A 16,519-nucleotide genomic window follows, 5' to 3' on the forward strand; every position below is an offset into this window, starting at 1 on the left:
GCCTGTCGGCGGCGGATCCATTTGCTGCCGCGGCGGAGGGGGGGGCGAACACGTGCCGGCGGCCGCCGGTCCGGCCCCGACCTTGAGGCGCCGCTTCTGCGCCTTGTACGGCGGAGGCACGGAAGCCGCCTGCAGATTCGGTGTGTGGGGGGTGGCGGCCACCGGATCCGTGCAACGGATGGCAATGCGGCGGCCGGCGGCGGCGGATTGCGGCGGCGCGAGGAGGACCAGCGGCGCCGCGTGAGGCAGGAGGCGGATGTGGTTTGCGGTGGGGAGGAGGGCGCATGAGCGCGTTGTTGCGCTGGGGCAGGCGACGGGGACGCCTAACGCGGTAGTCCGTGGGTCCCCCTATGACCCCATTCCTTGGGTTATTGTTACAACCAAACACATGATATTCAGACCATGGGATTTTTTGCACTCCAACAAGCAAACAGGGCCCACAATTGTTCTCTTCCACTGCGGCGGATCAGCGCCGCTCCTCGCACCTCCCGCCGGCGCCATGGCCTCCCCGTCCCCTCCCGCCTCCCGCCGCCGCAAACACACCATCTACCACGGCCACCGTCGTGCCTCTCCGCACCGCCCCACCGTCCGCGGTGGCCTCTTCACCGACCTCCGCTCCCCGTTCCCGAGGCCCCGCGCCCCCGACTCCCCCTCCGCCACCGCCACCCCCTTCCGCCTCCCCTACTGGGATCCGGACTCGCCCTCGTCGTCTTCATCCCTTCCCTCCCCGTCGTCGCCTTCCGCCTCCGCCTCCGCGCGCCGCCTCTCCCCGCTCGCGCGCTTCCTCCTCGACGCGCTCCGGCGCCACCAGCGCTGGGGCCCGCCCGTCGTCGCCGACCTCACCAAGCTCCGCCGCGTGCCGCCCTCGCTCGTCACCGAGGTCCTCACCGCGCGCCCGCCCCCGCCGCCGCCGCTCGCGCTCCCCTTCTTCCTCTGGGCCGGCCGCCAGAAGGGCTTCCGCCACTGCTTCCCGGCATTCCACGCCCTCGCCTCGCTGCTCTCCGCGGCCGGTCTCCCCGGGGCAGCCGACCAACTCCCGGACCTCATGCGCGCCCACGGAAGGCCCGTCTCCCACCCGCAGCTCACGCTCCTCGTGCGGCTCCACACTGCTGCGCGCCGCCCGCTCCGCGCTCTCCACGCCCTCCGCCGCTTCCGCCACGAGTTCGACGTCAAGCCCGAGGTCCACGCGTGCAACCGCGTCCTTGGTGCGTTGGCTGCCTCAGGGCATGTTGAGGACGCGCTCAAGCTGTTCGATGAAATGTCTGAGACAGAAACACAGCCTATGCCAGTGACGTTCGCGATCATGGTGCGCGCGCTGGCACGTGCTGGGATGACGGAGAGGCTTCTGTGGATGATTGGGAGGATGCGGAGCGAGGTGTGCCGGCCTGATGTCTTTGTGTACACCGCACTGGTGAAGACAATGGTGCGGAGGGGGTATATGGATGCTTGCATCAGGGTGTGGATGGAAATGGAGAAGGATGGGGTGGAGCCAGATGCGATGGCATATGCAACGATGGTTGGGGGGCTGTGCAAGGCTGGGATGGTGGAGGAGGCAGTGGAATTGTTCAAGGAGATGAGGAGCAAGTGTTTACTTGTGGACAGGATGGTGTACGCGTCGCTTATTGATGGGTATGTTTCCACTGGGAGGGTTGGGGATGGGTGTAGGGTGTTGAAGGAGATGATTGATGCTGGCTATCGGGCTGATCTGGAGATCTATAACTCACTTATTAATGGCCTGTGTGGCATAGGTAGGGAGGATAAGGCTCATAAGATGTTTCAGATTGTTCTTCAGGAGGAGCTCATGCCAAGTTCTGATACTGTTTCACCATTGCTAGCTTGTTACGCTGAAAAGGGTGAACTGGTTATGTTTTTTGCATTGGTCAACAAACTGGCAGAGCTGGAGTTGCCTGTTGTTGAATTTTTAGTGGATTTTATGAAGCTCTTTGCACGCAAGGATGGTAGGGAATTAAAGGCTGTGGAAGTGTTTGATGCATTGAGACATGAACAGTATTGCAGTGCGGGCATTTATAACATTGTTATTGAAAATCTGCTGAAGATCAAGGAAAGGAAGAAAGCACTTTTGTTGTTTGAAGAAATGCAAAGTTCAGCTCACTTCAAGCCAGATTCATGTACATATAGTCACATGATCCCATGTTTTGTGGATGAAGGAAATGTCGAAGAGGCCTGCTCATGCTACAACTACATGATGAAGGAAAATTGGACACCAAGTATGCCAGCCTATTGTGCTCTTGTGAAAGGGCTTTGCAAGATTGGGGAAATCAATGCAGCTATTTCTCTTGTTAAAGATTGTCTTGGAAATGTAGAAAATGGGCCAACTGAATTCAAATACACCTTGACTATTCTGGAAGCTTGCAGGTCAAAAAGCCCAGAGAAAGTCATCAATGTGGTGGAAGAGATTATTGAAGTAGGCTGCTCAATGGAAGAAATTATCTATTCTGCTATTATATATGGCTTCTGCAAGTATGCAAGCTCAACTGAGGCGAGGCATGTATTCACTACTATGAGAGATAGAAATATCCTGTCAGAAGCCAATTTTATTGTCTATGAGGACATGCTGAACGAGCACTTGAAGAAGGTCACTGCAGACTTGGTGATATCTGGATTGAAGCTTTTCAACCTTGAATCAAAATTGAAATGGAGAAGCACAATTGATTGAAGAAATATTTATGCAGTTACTCGGTACAATATACTTCTCTTCATTCCGATTTCTAATTTTCAACAGTACATGCACATCTATGTTATTAACTTAAAAGTATTCTCATGTGTTTAGATGCTTTCCCGTAGAAAAATACACGAATCCCAATGTAAATTTTGGTCCATTGCCGATTTCCCATTATCTGTCCTGCTCATAGTCACAGGATTCGGGGTCGATGCCTCGTCCCACGACCCGGGAACGCCGTTCCGATTCGAGGGTCGGGGTCGAAGAGGATCAGTGTCCCATTCAAGGTTGGATCGCGTCCCGGTTTGAAAGGGGTCGCAGCCCCATTGTTTGCAGATTTAATTGGGATAAGGAGGTTAAGGACAGTGGATTGGTGTGGTTTTTGTTAGAAAATGAGCTGAATAGGTGTAGCATGGCCTAAATGTACTCTTTTATACGTTTCTTATATGCTTGGGCAGATTAATTTCTTCATTAGTAGCACATATATAGTTTTTGTTTTTATAAAGACACATGGACCTGAAGATATCGACCCCGATGAATCAGGGTCGCGTTCCACATAATAATTTATCGTTCCATAGAGGTATACCCCCTTCGTACCACAATTTTATAAAGTGACGACCCTCGACCCCGTTCCTCGACCCGGTCGACCCAGGAACTTTGTGACTATCCTGCTTATTATCCCTTTCAGGGAGCTATTTGTATCCCACTCTTTACAATTTTTTCTCAAGTTGATATTCTTTTTTTTTCTCAAACACTTGTGTTAGATATACTCATAATAAGTTTTTTTTGTGCTGACATTTTGCATAATGCCACATGTTTGTTTATGTTGTATGTACTACCTTGGCTTGAGTTACTTCAGCTACTCAGTGGTTTCCTGAACATTCAGTGATTACAGTACTATGTTGAAGAAAACATGCATTTCATTAGTATTTCAAATAGCATCATTTGCAGGTCCCTTCAGCCATGATAGCTTGCTTGACTACTAATGTTGTGTGGGGCATGTTCTTAGTGCAAGGTTTATGCATTTCCTTTATATCCCTTAGGAAACTTTGGGACATTCTTGTAGCGAGCAAAGAATTTAACAATATCAGTTTTTATGATTTCCATGAGTATTTCATACATTTGAAACGTGAAGCCATTATAGGGGTAGTAAAGTTGCATACTTGGTGGGAAAGTTTATATTGATGTATCCGTGATACTTTTCATTCATATGAAGGTGTTACAGATATGTGCTGAGCATATTATTAACATTACCAAATGGGTGAGGTCACATATATAGTGGTGGCTTAATGTGTCGTGATGCTGGCAAACTTGATAGATCAGTATTTTATTGAAATTATGTTAGCTGCGATGATGATGTGACATCTTCATTAATTATTTAGATGGATTCTTGTGTTACTTTACTAATTAGGTTCTAATACTGTACAATTGTTCACAGGTGTTTGGAAAATCCATACCTGGACAAGGTTGTGGGATGGGCAAAGTTTCAAACGCAGCATGCTGTTTACTAGATACTGGGGATATGGATGGGCCTGATCACATCACCTCATTATTGCTAACCTGCAACACCCTTTCTCAGCATGTGGCATTGCACCGAAGTAAGTAACAGTAGGAGCATATCAATTCTCTAATATGTAATATAGGCAAATAAAACTTAGCTTATTAGTGTACTGTGTACACAACTGTTAGTCCGTTTGGTCTTCACTTACAGGGACTGCTATTTAATCCTTGAATTATATTTCATGACCGGCCCACACAGAAAGTTTTATAGGTGGTTGAATTGTTGTGATGTGTGTTAGACCATGTGTCAGATATGATGAGAGCTGGAGTTGAGCTATCGGTTCCCTAATCTCAAGCACTTGGTCTATGATCTATAATCGAAGGAATTTATCATCCCTCCAGTTGACAATTTAGAAAACACAGTGAAATAGTTGAAAAGTGAAAATATATGTACAATATCTTTATGATGATGTATGTCTATCTACATCGAAAAGGGAGACTTCAGTCTTGTATGCAGCAGCAAGGGATCTTTTCTCCCTTAGTAGCAAGATCATCCTGGTACAGTGGTACTTAACAAAAACAAAGAGAAATTAGCCCCTTGTATTTATTTTAGAGGTTCCCCCTTCTCTCTTTGTTGTGGCGTTGCTTATTGATTTTTTTACCTTTTGATATAAGGTGGAAAAGTCAAACTAATAAATTGTATAAACTAATTTTATATGAGTTTGTAGCCTCTTCAAACAAATCAGATTTCGTTGGATCAAGTATGTGCCTCGTCATTGTTTGGAGCTTCATTTTGTCACCGATTTACTCTTTTTTGTCTCTCTTAAAAAGAAAGAAAACCACTTATGCCCTGATCATCTTGCTTACAATATTTAGTGTATTCTTTCTTGTAGTCATCACCTTTTGGTGGGTTAGGTTTCAACCTTGGAGATAGCTAATTATTCTTTCATACAATATTCTTTCATACAATTGCTAGAATTACTTTTGAAAAATGTAGGAGTGCATGTACAAAAATGTCTGAATTCATGAACTGTAGGAGCGCATGTAGAAAAATGTCTGAATTCATGAACTACTTTAGGGACTATAGTGATTAAAATTTTAGAATACAGGGAAGTAGTTGAGCAATTTTAATACTTTTTTCTGTAATAGTGCCTCAATAGTTTAACCATTTCCGGCAATTTACCGTTTATTACTGCTCCACATTGGTATTTGTACTCACAGAGCCTTAGGCATTAATAACATAATGTCATACATTTAAGAACGGAGGGAGTAGGTAGCAGGCACAGAAAACTGCTTCCTTTATCCTGGTCCCTATTCTGCCTTGTACTGAGAGGTGAACTATGGCTCATTCTCAACATCTTTCAGGATGCTAATGGTAGTGTTCCAATTACGCTGGACAACATCAGGACTACGTTCTTTGATTTCTGGCGAGGCTGACATTGCAAAGTAGGGACATGGAAATTAAATACTTTTGGCAACATTTGTGCAAAGGTATACACTACTAATTACTTAATGCATAGTAGTTGTAAGCATTGCTACGGCTTCATGCCACCACTGGTTTTCCGTTGTCATATTTCTTTAAATCTATTACCAGGCTGCTTCATAACAATATCTGGAGTTTGTGCATCACCTGGGTGATCTGGAAATCAATTCTGGCTGGTCGACACTCCACAGCAAAGTGAGATCCATGCTGTACAACTTACAAGGTCGATGCAGAGGTAACCTGGAAATTTCTGAAGTAAGAAACCTAGAAGTTGAAGTGTTGAACCCTTGGGCATGTTTTCTCACTCATGCTCTTACCCTTGAACTGATTGAAGGATAAAAAATTTAAATCCAGTCAAGCCCTTAGAACTCCTAGGGTTTAATCCAATCTGTGTGTATGAGTCTTCCTTGCCTTCCTCCTCATATATAATTGTCATTGTTTCTAGATAACATTATAGTGTTTGGAGACGCTAATTAGATACTAAACATCTGTCGTCTTCTCTTGCAGAAGTGTGATTTCTCTGCCTATTTCGAAGTGGAAGTTGGGGCCAATCGGCTGCATTATAGACATGGGCATAACAGTTGGCACATAGCGTTAGGTATAATTGATAATGCATCCTGATGTTGATGGGTTGCTGTGGATGTTCGCGTACAATCCTCTTGATTGTTTGCCAATAATTTGCGAGCATGGGCGTTGTGATGTGACTCGTTGATCGTTTGCAGGACCGGCTTCTAGCCTGCGACAAATGTTCACCCATGGTCACATTTGGTGATAGGATGATGATACTTGTATAGACTTTGAAAACAAATACAGAGTGTGGGCAACTTTAAAGAACCCAGATGATCATTTATTTGTTTACTATATTTCACTTGAATACTATGGCTCACCGCTGATTCGGCAGAGCTAACATTGAGCACGGATAGGCCACGTGAATTTTCTTTTGTCCAAAGATCTCATCACATATTTATATTTTGGTTTCATGCCAGAGATCGGATTCAGATGTCTAGCTTTAGCAGAAAGAATGCATGGTCACTGTTTGATGAGGACATTGGATGACTGATCTATCAACGTTATATCGTTGCATATTATTCACGAGTACTTGGTGCGCCTTGCGGTTATCTTAGTAATATAAAAATATGAGTTAAATATACCAGCGGCCCTCGAACTTGTCCTCAGGTGCTACTTAAGACCATGAACTCGCAAAATCGAAATTTGACACCCTAAACTTGTTAAGTTATGCCACTTAAGTTCATAACTCTTCAAGGGGCATTAATATATGCAAAAAAGCCCTCGAGTTTTATTATCCCTTATATCTACATCCTCCTCGTCTCTTTCACCTCTCTCTCCTCCCCCACAAGTGCCGCCGCGGGAGGCTCCTACTCTCCCCGCCGGTGCTCCTCCTCCCTCCCTCGCCGGCGCCTCGAGCTCCGCCGCACTGAGCTCGGGCGGATCTAGCCATCTAGGCGCTTCCACCTCCTCCCCAGCGCCTCCGTGCTGCGCCACCCCCTCCACCTCCTCCCTCTGCCGCACCGAGCTCGTCCCTCCTCGCTCCTCCCTCCTCCTTCCTCCGTGCCGGCGCACCCCTGCTCGCGGTGGAGGCCATGGCGTGGGCAAATTTGGAGGACTTTTTTGCAAATATTCATGTCCCTTGAAGGGTTATGGACCTGTCGGTACCCTGCAGTTGGGGTACCCACTCCTACTGTGCCAAGACTCGCGTAGTTATCCGTAACTACGCCCTAAGGAGCTGAGCAGCCGGACCCCTGGGGTCCGACTCCATCTCACCGGACCAACGGTCCCGGACCCGCTTCTCGCTCGGGGACAGGTCCGGTGTCACCACGTGTCTTAGAGGTGAAAATGCTCTGCACCTGTGACCGTGGACCCGGACCCCCGCAGGTGGGTCCGGGACCTCCACGTGCCTATCCGGATCCCGTGAGCTCTCGGCTCAGCTAGCAGCTCGGGAGGGGTCCGGAGCCGCCACGTGTCACGCAGACGCGGGCGCAGGCGCAAGCCTTCCGCTGGAAGCTCCCTCACCCACCCGCATTAAGTGCGAGTGGTTGAAGCGGGCTCTGCTGCCTCTAGGCACGGGGCAGCTTTTGTCAGTCCACACTGCGGCTCGTCTGTTACCGAGGCACGCAGCAGTGTCTCAGCGCCGCGCGCGTGGGCGACGAGTCATGATGACCAGCTATTAACTGAAGCAACAGTGCACGCTGCTACAGTGGACTGAGTCAGTGGTTCGGCGCTTCATCATGACCTCGACGCGCGACTGCAAAGGCTAGACTCTACTCTGACAGGACAACTCAAGACCATCCCTGGTCAGAAGCTACGCACGGAAGCCGACGACAAGATCTCCGGATCTGAGGCATTGAAGGCCAAAGTGTAGTTTATAATACATCGCCGGGTCCACCTGTCGGGGCCCCCGCTCAGTGTACGTGCTCCCCTTGGACATATAAAAGGGAGAGCACACCCGCTAGAACACAAGTTCACACAATATCCAGACTGACTCAAGCTCTCGCAACCTTCTCACTCTCGTGGGAAGGCAATACAACACACAGTGGACGTAGGGTATTACGCTCCGGCGGCCCGAACCACTCAAATCCTGCTGTGTTCTTCGTGTTCTTGAGTTAGATCGATCTAAGACTAGCTAACCCCCGAGTACACACCCTCTGGGCCAGGGCGGGTGCCTTCCGCCACCCGGTCGTGGTTTGCAGCACCACGACATTTGGCGCGCCAGGTAGGGGCGTTTTAGCTAGTTTTAGCTCATCTCTTGCCCATCTCCATGGCTCGGGTGGTTGAGCACTCCCACCACCACGACGACGTGGAGATGACGGAGGGTGTGGCGTCATCCGCGCCACACGCCTCTCGCCTTCCTGCGCCAGGGGCAACCGTGCCCGTGGAGCAGCCACCGTCGGCAGCGGCGCGCGCTGCACGTCGGCAAGAGTCAGGGCGCCCGTCAAGGGCCCCCTCACAAGCTGCGAGCGGCGGAGCGACAAATCCCAGCTCGCAGCATACCTCACTCATGAGAGGAAGCCCGCTCCGGCGGAAAGCCGACTCCGGTCGCACCAAGCCCGCTCCGGCGGAAAGCCGACTCCGGTCGCACCAAGTCCGCTCCGGTGGAAAGCCGACTCCGGTCGCGCCAAGCCCGCTCCGGCGGAAAGAACACTCCGGTCGCGCTAAGCCGACTCTGGTGGCTCTCTCCGGCGGAAAGCCGACTCTGGTCGCACCCCCGACTTTACATCTCTGTAAGTCCTACCCTTAGAGGCCCAGCAGGGAATAAAACATTTTCCTTTGTAACTAGGTAGTACTTCCGTGTGGTCCAGTCCGGTGAGCCTCCCCCGTGGAGGGGTCCGGACCTCTGCGAACCAGGTTCAGGGAAGCGTACTCACCCTCCGGGGAGGTCCGGAGCCGTGTAGCCGCTTAGCCTGGTTCCGTACCCTAAGCCTGCATGCTCTACCTCCCTAGGGCGAGTACCGTAGTACCTAAGACTGGGGGCCCGGAGGTCCAGACAGCTCCGGCCTCATAAACCCGTGTTCTGGCTTACATCGCACATCTCATGTACATCTAGTTATAAAGGAAAAGTTTATTCTCAGTTCGCCTCTAAGGATGTTACATTACAATTTCAATTTACGCATTCTGTTTGCGCTAACCCCCACGTGGCTTCTTACTCTTGTGCGGTGATTGTGGTCCGAATTGAGTTGGCTAGTTAGTGACTTAGCTCGAGACCCCTCATGGAAGAGAGGGGTTCGGACCCCTGGGAACCTGCAGGTTCAGGGAAGCGCACTCATTCTCCGGGGAGGTCCGGAGCCGTGTAGCCGCTTAGCCTGGTTCCGTACCCTAAGCCTGCACGCACCACCTCCTGTGAATGAGTGCCGTAGTACCTAGGACTGGGAACCTGGAGGTCCGGACTTTCTCTTAACCTAAAGGCCGGCCCCTTGAGCTCCGTTCACTGAACCTAGCTGTCTATCTCAAAGGATTACAGCCAACAGGATTTGGGACCTGTGGGCACGCTACTAAGCATCTACCTTAAGTCATGTGCAGGTCCAAACGTGATAATGCAGCAGGTGACCCAAAGGATGGACGACGCAGGACAAGACCCTTGCGGCGCGCACCGCTGGGCGTCAGAAGCAGCCAAGTTGCTCACAGTAGTGGCCCCACCTGCGGGTTCGTTGCCTCTCCCGAGGCGGGCCCGGGGGCCTCTGTCGGTACCCTGCAGTTGGGGTACCCACTCCTACTGTGCCAAGACTCGCGTAGTTACCCGTAACTACGCCCTAAGGAGCTGAGCAGCCGGACCCCTGGGGTCCGACTCCATCTCACCGGACCAACGGTCCCGGACCCGCTTCTCGCTCGGGGACAGGTCCGGTGTCACCACGTGTCTTAGAGGTGAAAATGCTCTGCACCTGTGACCGTGGACCCGGACCCCCGTAGGTGGGTCCGGGACCTCCACGTGCCTATCCGGATCCCGTGAGCTCTCGGCTCAGCTAGCAGCTCGGGAGGGGTCCGGAGCCGCCACGTGTCACGCAGACGCGGGCGCAGGCGCAAGCCTTCCGCTGGAAGCTCCCTCACCCACCCGCATTAAGTGCGAGTGGTTGAAGCGGGCTCTGCTGCCTCTAGGCACGGGGCAGCTTTTGTCAGTCCACACTGCGGCTCGTCTGTTACCGAGGCACGCAGCAGTGTCTCAGCGCCGCGCGCGTGGGCGACGAGTCATGATGACCAGCTATTAACTGAAGCAACAGTGCACGCTGCTACAGTGGACTGAGTCAGTGGTTCGGCGCTTCATCATGACCTCGACGCGCGACTGCAAAGGCTAGACTCTACTCTGACAGGACAACTCAAGACCATCCCTGGTCAGAAGCTACGCACGGAAGCCGACGACAAGATCTCCGGATCTGAGGCATTGAAGGCCAAAGTGTAGTTTATATTACATCGCCGGGTCCACCTGTCGGGGCCCCGCTCAGTGTACGTGCTCCCCTTGGACATATAAAAGGGAGAGCACACCCGCTAGAACACAGGTTCACACAATATCCAGACTGACTCAAGCTCTCGCAACCTTCTCACTCTCGTGGGAAGGCAATACAACACACAGTGGACGTAGGGTATTACGCTCCGGCGGCCCGAACCACTCAAATCCTGCTGTGTTCTTCGTGTTCTTGAGTTAGATCGATCTAAGACTAGCTAACCCCCGAGTACACACCTTCTGGGCCAGGGCGGGTGCCTTCCGCCACCCGGCCGTGGTTTGCAGCACCACGACAGGACCTAAGTGGCACAACTTAACAAGTTCAGGGTGCCAGATTTCGATTTTGCGAGTTCGTGGACCTAAGTGCCACCTAGAAAAAGTTCGAGGGCCGCTGGTGTATTTAACTCTAAAGATATTATCATTTTCTCTACAAAGTCATATCTCTATACATAAGAGGTGAAACAACTTCCGAGAAAACATGGGTAGTAAATAACCATCCATTATTGCATCTCCTTAAATGTGTAAGATAGATCACGGACAAGGGCTGAGAATCAACCAAAAAAATTAAAGGGAGCAAATGAACGCCTATATTCTATAGTCTGAAATATCACTGAGATTTGTTAATAATTACAATTAATACCGCAAACAAATAATTGCAAAAGCAGCTGCTTGTGACTACTATATTACAATAACAAATGGAAAAGCTTGGAATGACTTAAATGTTAATACAAACTGAAGCCATTATCAAGCCTTCTCTTCAATGCCACGGATGCAAACACCCAACAGAAGCATAGAAGGACATTACCTAATCCGACTTGTGCTGAATATTTTCAATATGCAACTATATATTCCTACCAACAAAGTATCTGTGAAATAACTGCTTTTATTTACCTCAAATTGAGGTATGTACGAATTTCCTCCCATGAGCCCCTTGTCATTCCATTGTCAGGATCATCTGATGAAGCTTCAGGTATTAAAAAAAAGGACCAAGCTGTATCCACTAAAGAAATTTCAGTTAGACATTCTGGATGTTATTAGTACAAAATTTGTCACCTTAAACAGAGGTTCAGTATGTCATATAAATTAATCTATTGAAGCAACTAAATCTTGCAAATCCACATGCTACTATAACGTTTATAGGATGCCAAAGGGTACTTAGCCTAGCGGTTAAGACACTCGAGCGGCACTCCACAGGTCCTGAGTTCGAATCCCCGTGGGAGCGAATTTCAGACTGTGGTTAAAAAAATCCTCTCGCCGGTTCCGTGTGCCAAAGCACTGGTTAAGAGCCGGCCCAGGTCGGCCTGATGACCGTATATGGCCCAGGCAATTCCCAGGGGTCACGGTTCCCACTGTCAGGGCGAGGTTGGGGTTCGGGGATTTTCTCGGTCAGGAAAGCCGATGCTTCTTCTTAGTTTAATACCGGTGGGGTAGTCTTTCCCCACCCGACCGAGTTTTTTTTATAACGTTTATAGGATACTACAATCCATGAAGGGGCCGGGGAATGCTTATGAAGACGCCCTGGGCCGGAACGCGCTCCACCTCGCCGCGGGGAAGGGCCACCTCGAGGTCTGCAGGTTCCTGGTGGAGGAATCGGGGCTCGATGTCAACTCCACCGCCTCAGGGAGTGCGTTCGAATCCTGCGCTTCTGGAGCAGTGCCAGCGTGCCAGTGTCACTGACATTCTTCCCTTGTAGTTGTAGGTGGAACGCTGGTTCACTTGGCCGCGGTCGGAGGACACGAGAGAGTTCTGGAGTACCTGCTCGACCGTGACGTCGACCCAGGGGTGCCTGACGCCAACGGCTCCACGCCGCTGCACCACGCGGCAGAGCAAGGTGCGCTCTGAATTGGGCCCAAATTGTCTTTGCTCTCCACGTTGTGCTTGGATTGGAGCTTGCAGCAATACATCTTCGCGCTTCCAGGGCACTGCGAGGCTGTAAGGCTGCTGCTGTCCAAGGGTGTTGATGTGGATCCAGTCAATCACTTGGGGACATCACTGCACCTAGCTGCCGCTAAGGATAGGGATCAGGTTGTCAAGATCCTGCTGGAACATGGTGCTGATGTAAGCTGTTAGTTTTGCTGTTTCCTCATTGCTCTGCTGCTTATGGCTTGGATGGGCATTGGTGGCAAATTTTGCTTTCCTAATTGTCAAATTGTTCGTTTTCCCTATGGGCCACAGAATACATGATGGCCTTGTCTTTCCAAGTATTTTACATGATCTTGGCTAGTTAAGGAAATTGTGATGTTTTATTATGCAGCCTAATAAAGTTGTCAATCATGTCTACTCACCGCTCATGATGGCATGCTGTGGGCATTCCTTGAAATGCATGCAGCTACTGGTTCAGGTCCAATTATTTCTTGACTTAACTTATTGTTTCCTAACTCAATAGCCTTTCTATTTCTGTAGAATTTGTTGTCATGACTACACATGACAGTTCTCTCTATTGCTGCCTAAACTTTGTATATATTTTCAATTATATAGGCTGGTGCTGGTGTGAACTTTATAAGTCCCTCTGGACCATCCATTTTAATGGAGGCAGTTGATAATGGCTTAACTGACATTGTCAAGTTCTTGCTAGAGGCTGGAGTTGATCCTAACATTGCCGATGAGGTAATCATGACTCGCTTTTTTTATTGCTTTTTATCTAGTTTGATACTTAGAGGGCTATAATCTGGCTTGGTAGTAATTTAAAATCAAGGTTTCCTGAGAGCAGGGGTGCATTGTATTGAATTTACATTGCACTTGGTGTGTATTCTAGTCCAGTTTTTAAGCTTTGGACTGCAGTGATCTGGTCATACTGTGAGTTGTTGTTCTAGTGATAGTTACCTGTGCATACATCTATGAATATTTTCATCATTCATTTTGAGTTTTTGACCATGTTCCTGAGAATCGTGGTACCAGATTGTCTAGAACAGACCACCCACTGTTAGAGTATTATTCTAGGCACACTTAATATTGTTTCCAGCACTTGATCACCAATTACAATTTTTTTTGCAGGGAGTAACTTGGCTAGCTTTCACTCAAATTCTGCTTTACTCATTTAGCATTATCTAGAAATACTTATTGTGATAAATTAAGGAAAATCTCAGTTTTTATCTTTCCCTTCTTTGGCAAAAAAATCTTTTCTTTTGCAAAACCTGTTGATAACTTTTTCGTATTTCATGCCAGATTGTATTAATGTGTTTGGTTTTTCTTTACAATGCAGGGTGGGAAAATCCCAATCATGAGTGCAGCAGTTCAAGGGCATCGTGAGCTTGTTGAAATTCTGCTTCCTAAGACAAGACCAATTCCATATGTGCCAGACTGGAGCGTTGATGGGATAATTAGAAGTATGAAATATCTGCGTTTTGTGGTTCAGGTATCTAAGTAATTTCTTATGGCACTACTCTCTAATCCAAGTTTGCAGCATCCCAAATATGTTAACAGTAAAAGTATGATATTTGAACCCTTTGAAGGCCATATCCTTTTGCGTTGCACATGCTATTGTTTTAGGATGCAGGTCTGGTGGGTAAAAGGATAGCAGATGCCAAGTCACGAGGAAAGGAGGCTTTTGCAAAAGGGGAGTACTTTGCAGCCATTTACTTCTATGGCCTGGTAATGCTTGAACTAATCTAAACTATATACTTGCTGGGAAATTGGAATAATACAAACTGTAGCAGTAGTAGCCTTTAAGTTGTCTCCTCACTTGCTGATTTCTCCATAATCCCTTACAATAGGTGGTAGAGCAATTTCACTGCATTCTGTATAGTTCACCAGGAATTGGATTATTATAATTTTTGCGTAAATCTGATGCTACACTTTTGTTTTCTCAGACCTGTTAAACCAAATGAAACGTGCACTTTTGGCACCTGTACTATTAAGTTGGTCCAATTTACCCCCTATACTATAAACAATCTTGACTAGTTAGTAGCCTGCACTTCGATACTAGTTCGATGAAGGTCCACAACTTCCTTGAGGGCAGTTTGGCTGGGGGGCATGGACTTACTCCAACTTAGAAGGTGTGCGGAATTCATTTTATAGTTAAAAATAGAGGCACTATTATAAAATTATGGAAAAATTGGAATACTCATGAAGATATTTGAATTGTAAAATGCAAATATAATATTTGTTTGGAATTTAATTTTGGAGTTTCTAATAGCAACAGAATGATAGGAAAGTAACATGTTGTTTTTAAATGGTTTATTAATGAACAAGTGGGTGAGAAGTGCCAGCAAGAATTTTACTTTAATTCATTTGGACCATTTTTGAGAGAATAGTGTTAAAAATAACTACTGCAGGTTCAAAACTGAACTTCTAAAACTGATGCAAGGGAGCAGTGCTATGATCTATGGGACCAGTTCACTGAATCCCAACAAATTCAACAAAACTGTGTTCGTTCTTATTGTTAGTGCAGGCATTGGATAAAGATCCACGTGATGCCACCTTGTTAGCCAACCGGAGCTTATGCCATCTGCGGCTGGGAAAAGGGGACCAAGCGCTGTTAGATGCTCGGAAATGCAAAATGATGAGTCCTCATTGGTCCAAGGCATGGTACCGTGAGGGCAAGGCATGGTACCGTGAGGGTGCCGCTCTCAGCTTGCTGAAGGTATAACAGTCAGCTAGTGACCACATCTGTCTTTCAACCCGGCCAATCCAATCTCTCCCCCTTATCCACAGGACTACAAAGGAGCGGCCGATGCGTTTTTGCAAGCACTGAAACTTGACCCTGCGAGCGACGAGATCAAGAAGGCGCTAAGGCAAATGTTCTTGCTCCCTTCTAGTTCTACTTTCAATTAATACCTAAATTGATTCGATCATCCACAGGAACATGAACATCTAACCCCACCCTTTCTGCAGGGAGACCATTGATGCATGAAGAGCGCTGCTGCTCGCAACAATAATTAATGATCCTCCAAGGCACTCATTGGGGCTTTATAGATTGTGTAGCTCCAACTAAGCCAGTGCATAGACTCTGGACGTAGCGATATGTAGATTGCGTGTTGGCTCTTTTGTGACTAAGGCCCTGTTCGCTGTGCTGGTGCTGGAGGCTGCTGCTGGAGTGGTGTGAGAGAAAAACGTTGTTGGCTGGCTGGTGGCTGGAGGCTGCTGCTGGAGTGGTGTGAGAGGAAAACACTGCTGGCTGGCTGGAGGCTGCTGGAGCAGAATAGGGTGTAAGATGTAAAGGTGTTTTGTGCCGGCAGGAAAGCATAGGAGCAAGGTTATTAAAACGATAAAACGACGAAACGAATAGAGGGTAGATTTTAACGAAACGATGGACGTTTTATCGTTTAAACGGACGTTTTAACATTTAAACGTCGATTTCACAAGAACGTTTTCTCGTGAAAACGTCGTTTTCACGTCGTTTTAATAACCAGGCATAGGAGTGCACTTCGACTGTCTGTACATGTATATATCCTGCTTTGCTCCTTTTGTCGTCCCTGGAGAAGAAAGGGAATACCAGGATTGCCTCCCCCGGCCTTAGGAATTCAAGTTCGTCTGCTGTTAAGTTTTTCTCGTTGAGTTTAAATGGGTGAAGGTCAAATTGTTTTCCACTGCTATAAGTATGTATAATGGAAGAGTAGCGCCGTTAATTTTACCCTGATAATTTTGGTGGGAATGTCCATATAACTGCATCATACTGATCCTAGAATCAAGGTGCATTTAGCCATTGCATTCTGACAGCTCATTGGAACGCACCGGGAATGGCCTTAGGTCAGTTCCAGTGCACAGTTTTATGGTACAATTACCTAGACTGGAAATTAGATAACTGTGTTAGATGGTTTTTATGATGATAAAACTCTTCTCATGTTTTATGAAACTCTATCCTTATCTTCTTGTCATATCAGCAAAATTGATAATATTTAATACTATAAAACATTTTATGAAATTCCTATCGAGACGGACCTTAAACCCTCAAATAGATAGTTTA

At 48.0% G+C, this 16,519-nt stretch overlaps 2 protein-coding genes across 6 annotated transcripts; both read left to right on the forward strand.

The window, feature by feature from the left end:
- The first annotated feature begins 444 nt into the window (after window positions 1–444).
- Window positions 445–6,630, forward strand: LOC120659495 (pentatricopeptide repeat-containing protein At4g20740-like). Of its 5 annotated transcripts, XM_039937662.1 has the most exons (6): window positions 445–2,700; window positions 4,119–4,278; window positions 5,546–5,671; window positions 5,775–5,898; window positions 6,171–6,261; window positions 6,386–6,612. In XM_039937662.1, the coding sequence occupies exon 1, from the start codon at window positions 500–502 to the stop codon at window positions 2,675–2,677; it is 2,178 nt and encodes a 725-aa protein (XP_039793596.1). In that variant the 5' UTR covers window positions 445–499; the 3' UTR covers window positions 2,678–2,700; window positions 4,119–4,278; window positions 5,546–5,671; window positions 5,775–5,898; window positions 6,171–6,261; window positions 6,386–6,612. The 5 variants fall into 5 exon arrangements, with proteins under 5 accessions (XP_039793596.1, XP_039793595.1, XP_039793594.1 ...); XM_039937661.1 differs by having other exon boundaries at window positions 5,775–5,918; window positions 6,171–6,630; XM_039937660.1 differs by having other exon boundaries at window positions 6,171–6,630.
- A 5,469-nt stretch (window positions 6,631–12,099) lies between these two features.
- Window positions 12,100–15,799, forward strand: LOC120662305 (ankyrin repeat, PH and SEC7 domain containing protein secG-like). The gene is made up of 10 exons (XM_039941483.1): window positions 12,100–12,238; window positions 12,308–12,445; window positions 12,533–12,672; window positions 12,869–12,955; window positions 13,093–13,221; window positions 13,817–13,969; window positions 14,104–14,205; window positions 15,005–15,196; window positions 15,268–15,347; window positions 15,448–15,799. Exons 1-10 carry the CDS (start codon window positions 12,100–12,102, stop codon window positions 15,464–15,466), a joined length of 1,179 nt encoding a protein of 392 aa, XP_039797417.1. The 3' UTR covers window positions 15,467–15,799.
- Window positions 15,800–16,519: the final 720 nt, after the last annotated feature.

This window comes from Panicum virgatum, chromosome 2N, assembly GCF_016808335.1.
Source record: "Panicum virgatum strain AP13 chromosome 2N, P.virgatum_v5, whole genome shotgun sequence".
NCBI lineage: Eukaryota > Viridiplantae > Streptophyta > Magnoliopsida > Poales > Poaceae > Panicum > Panicum virgatum.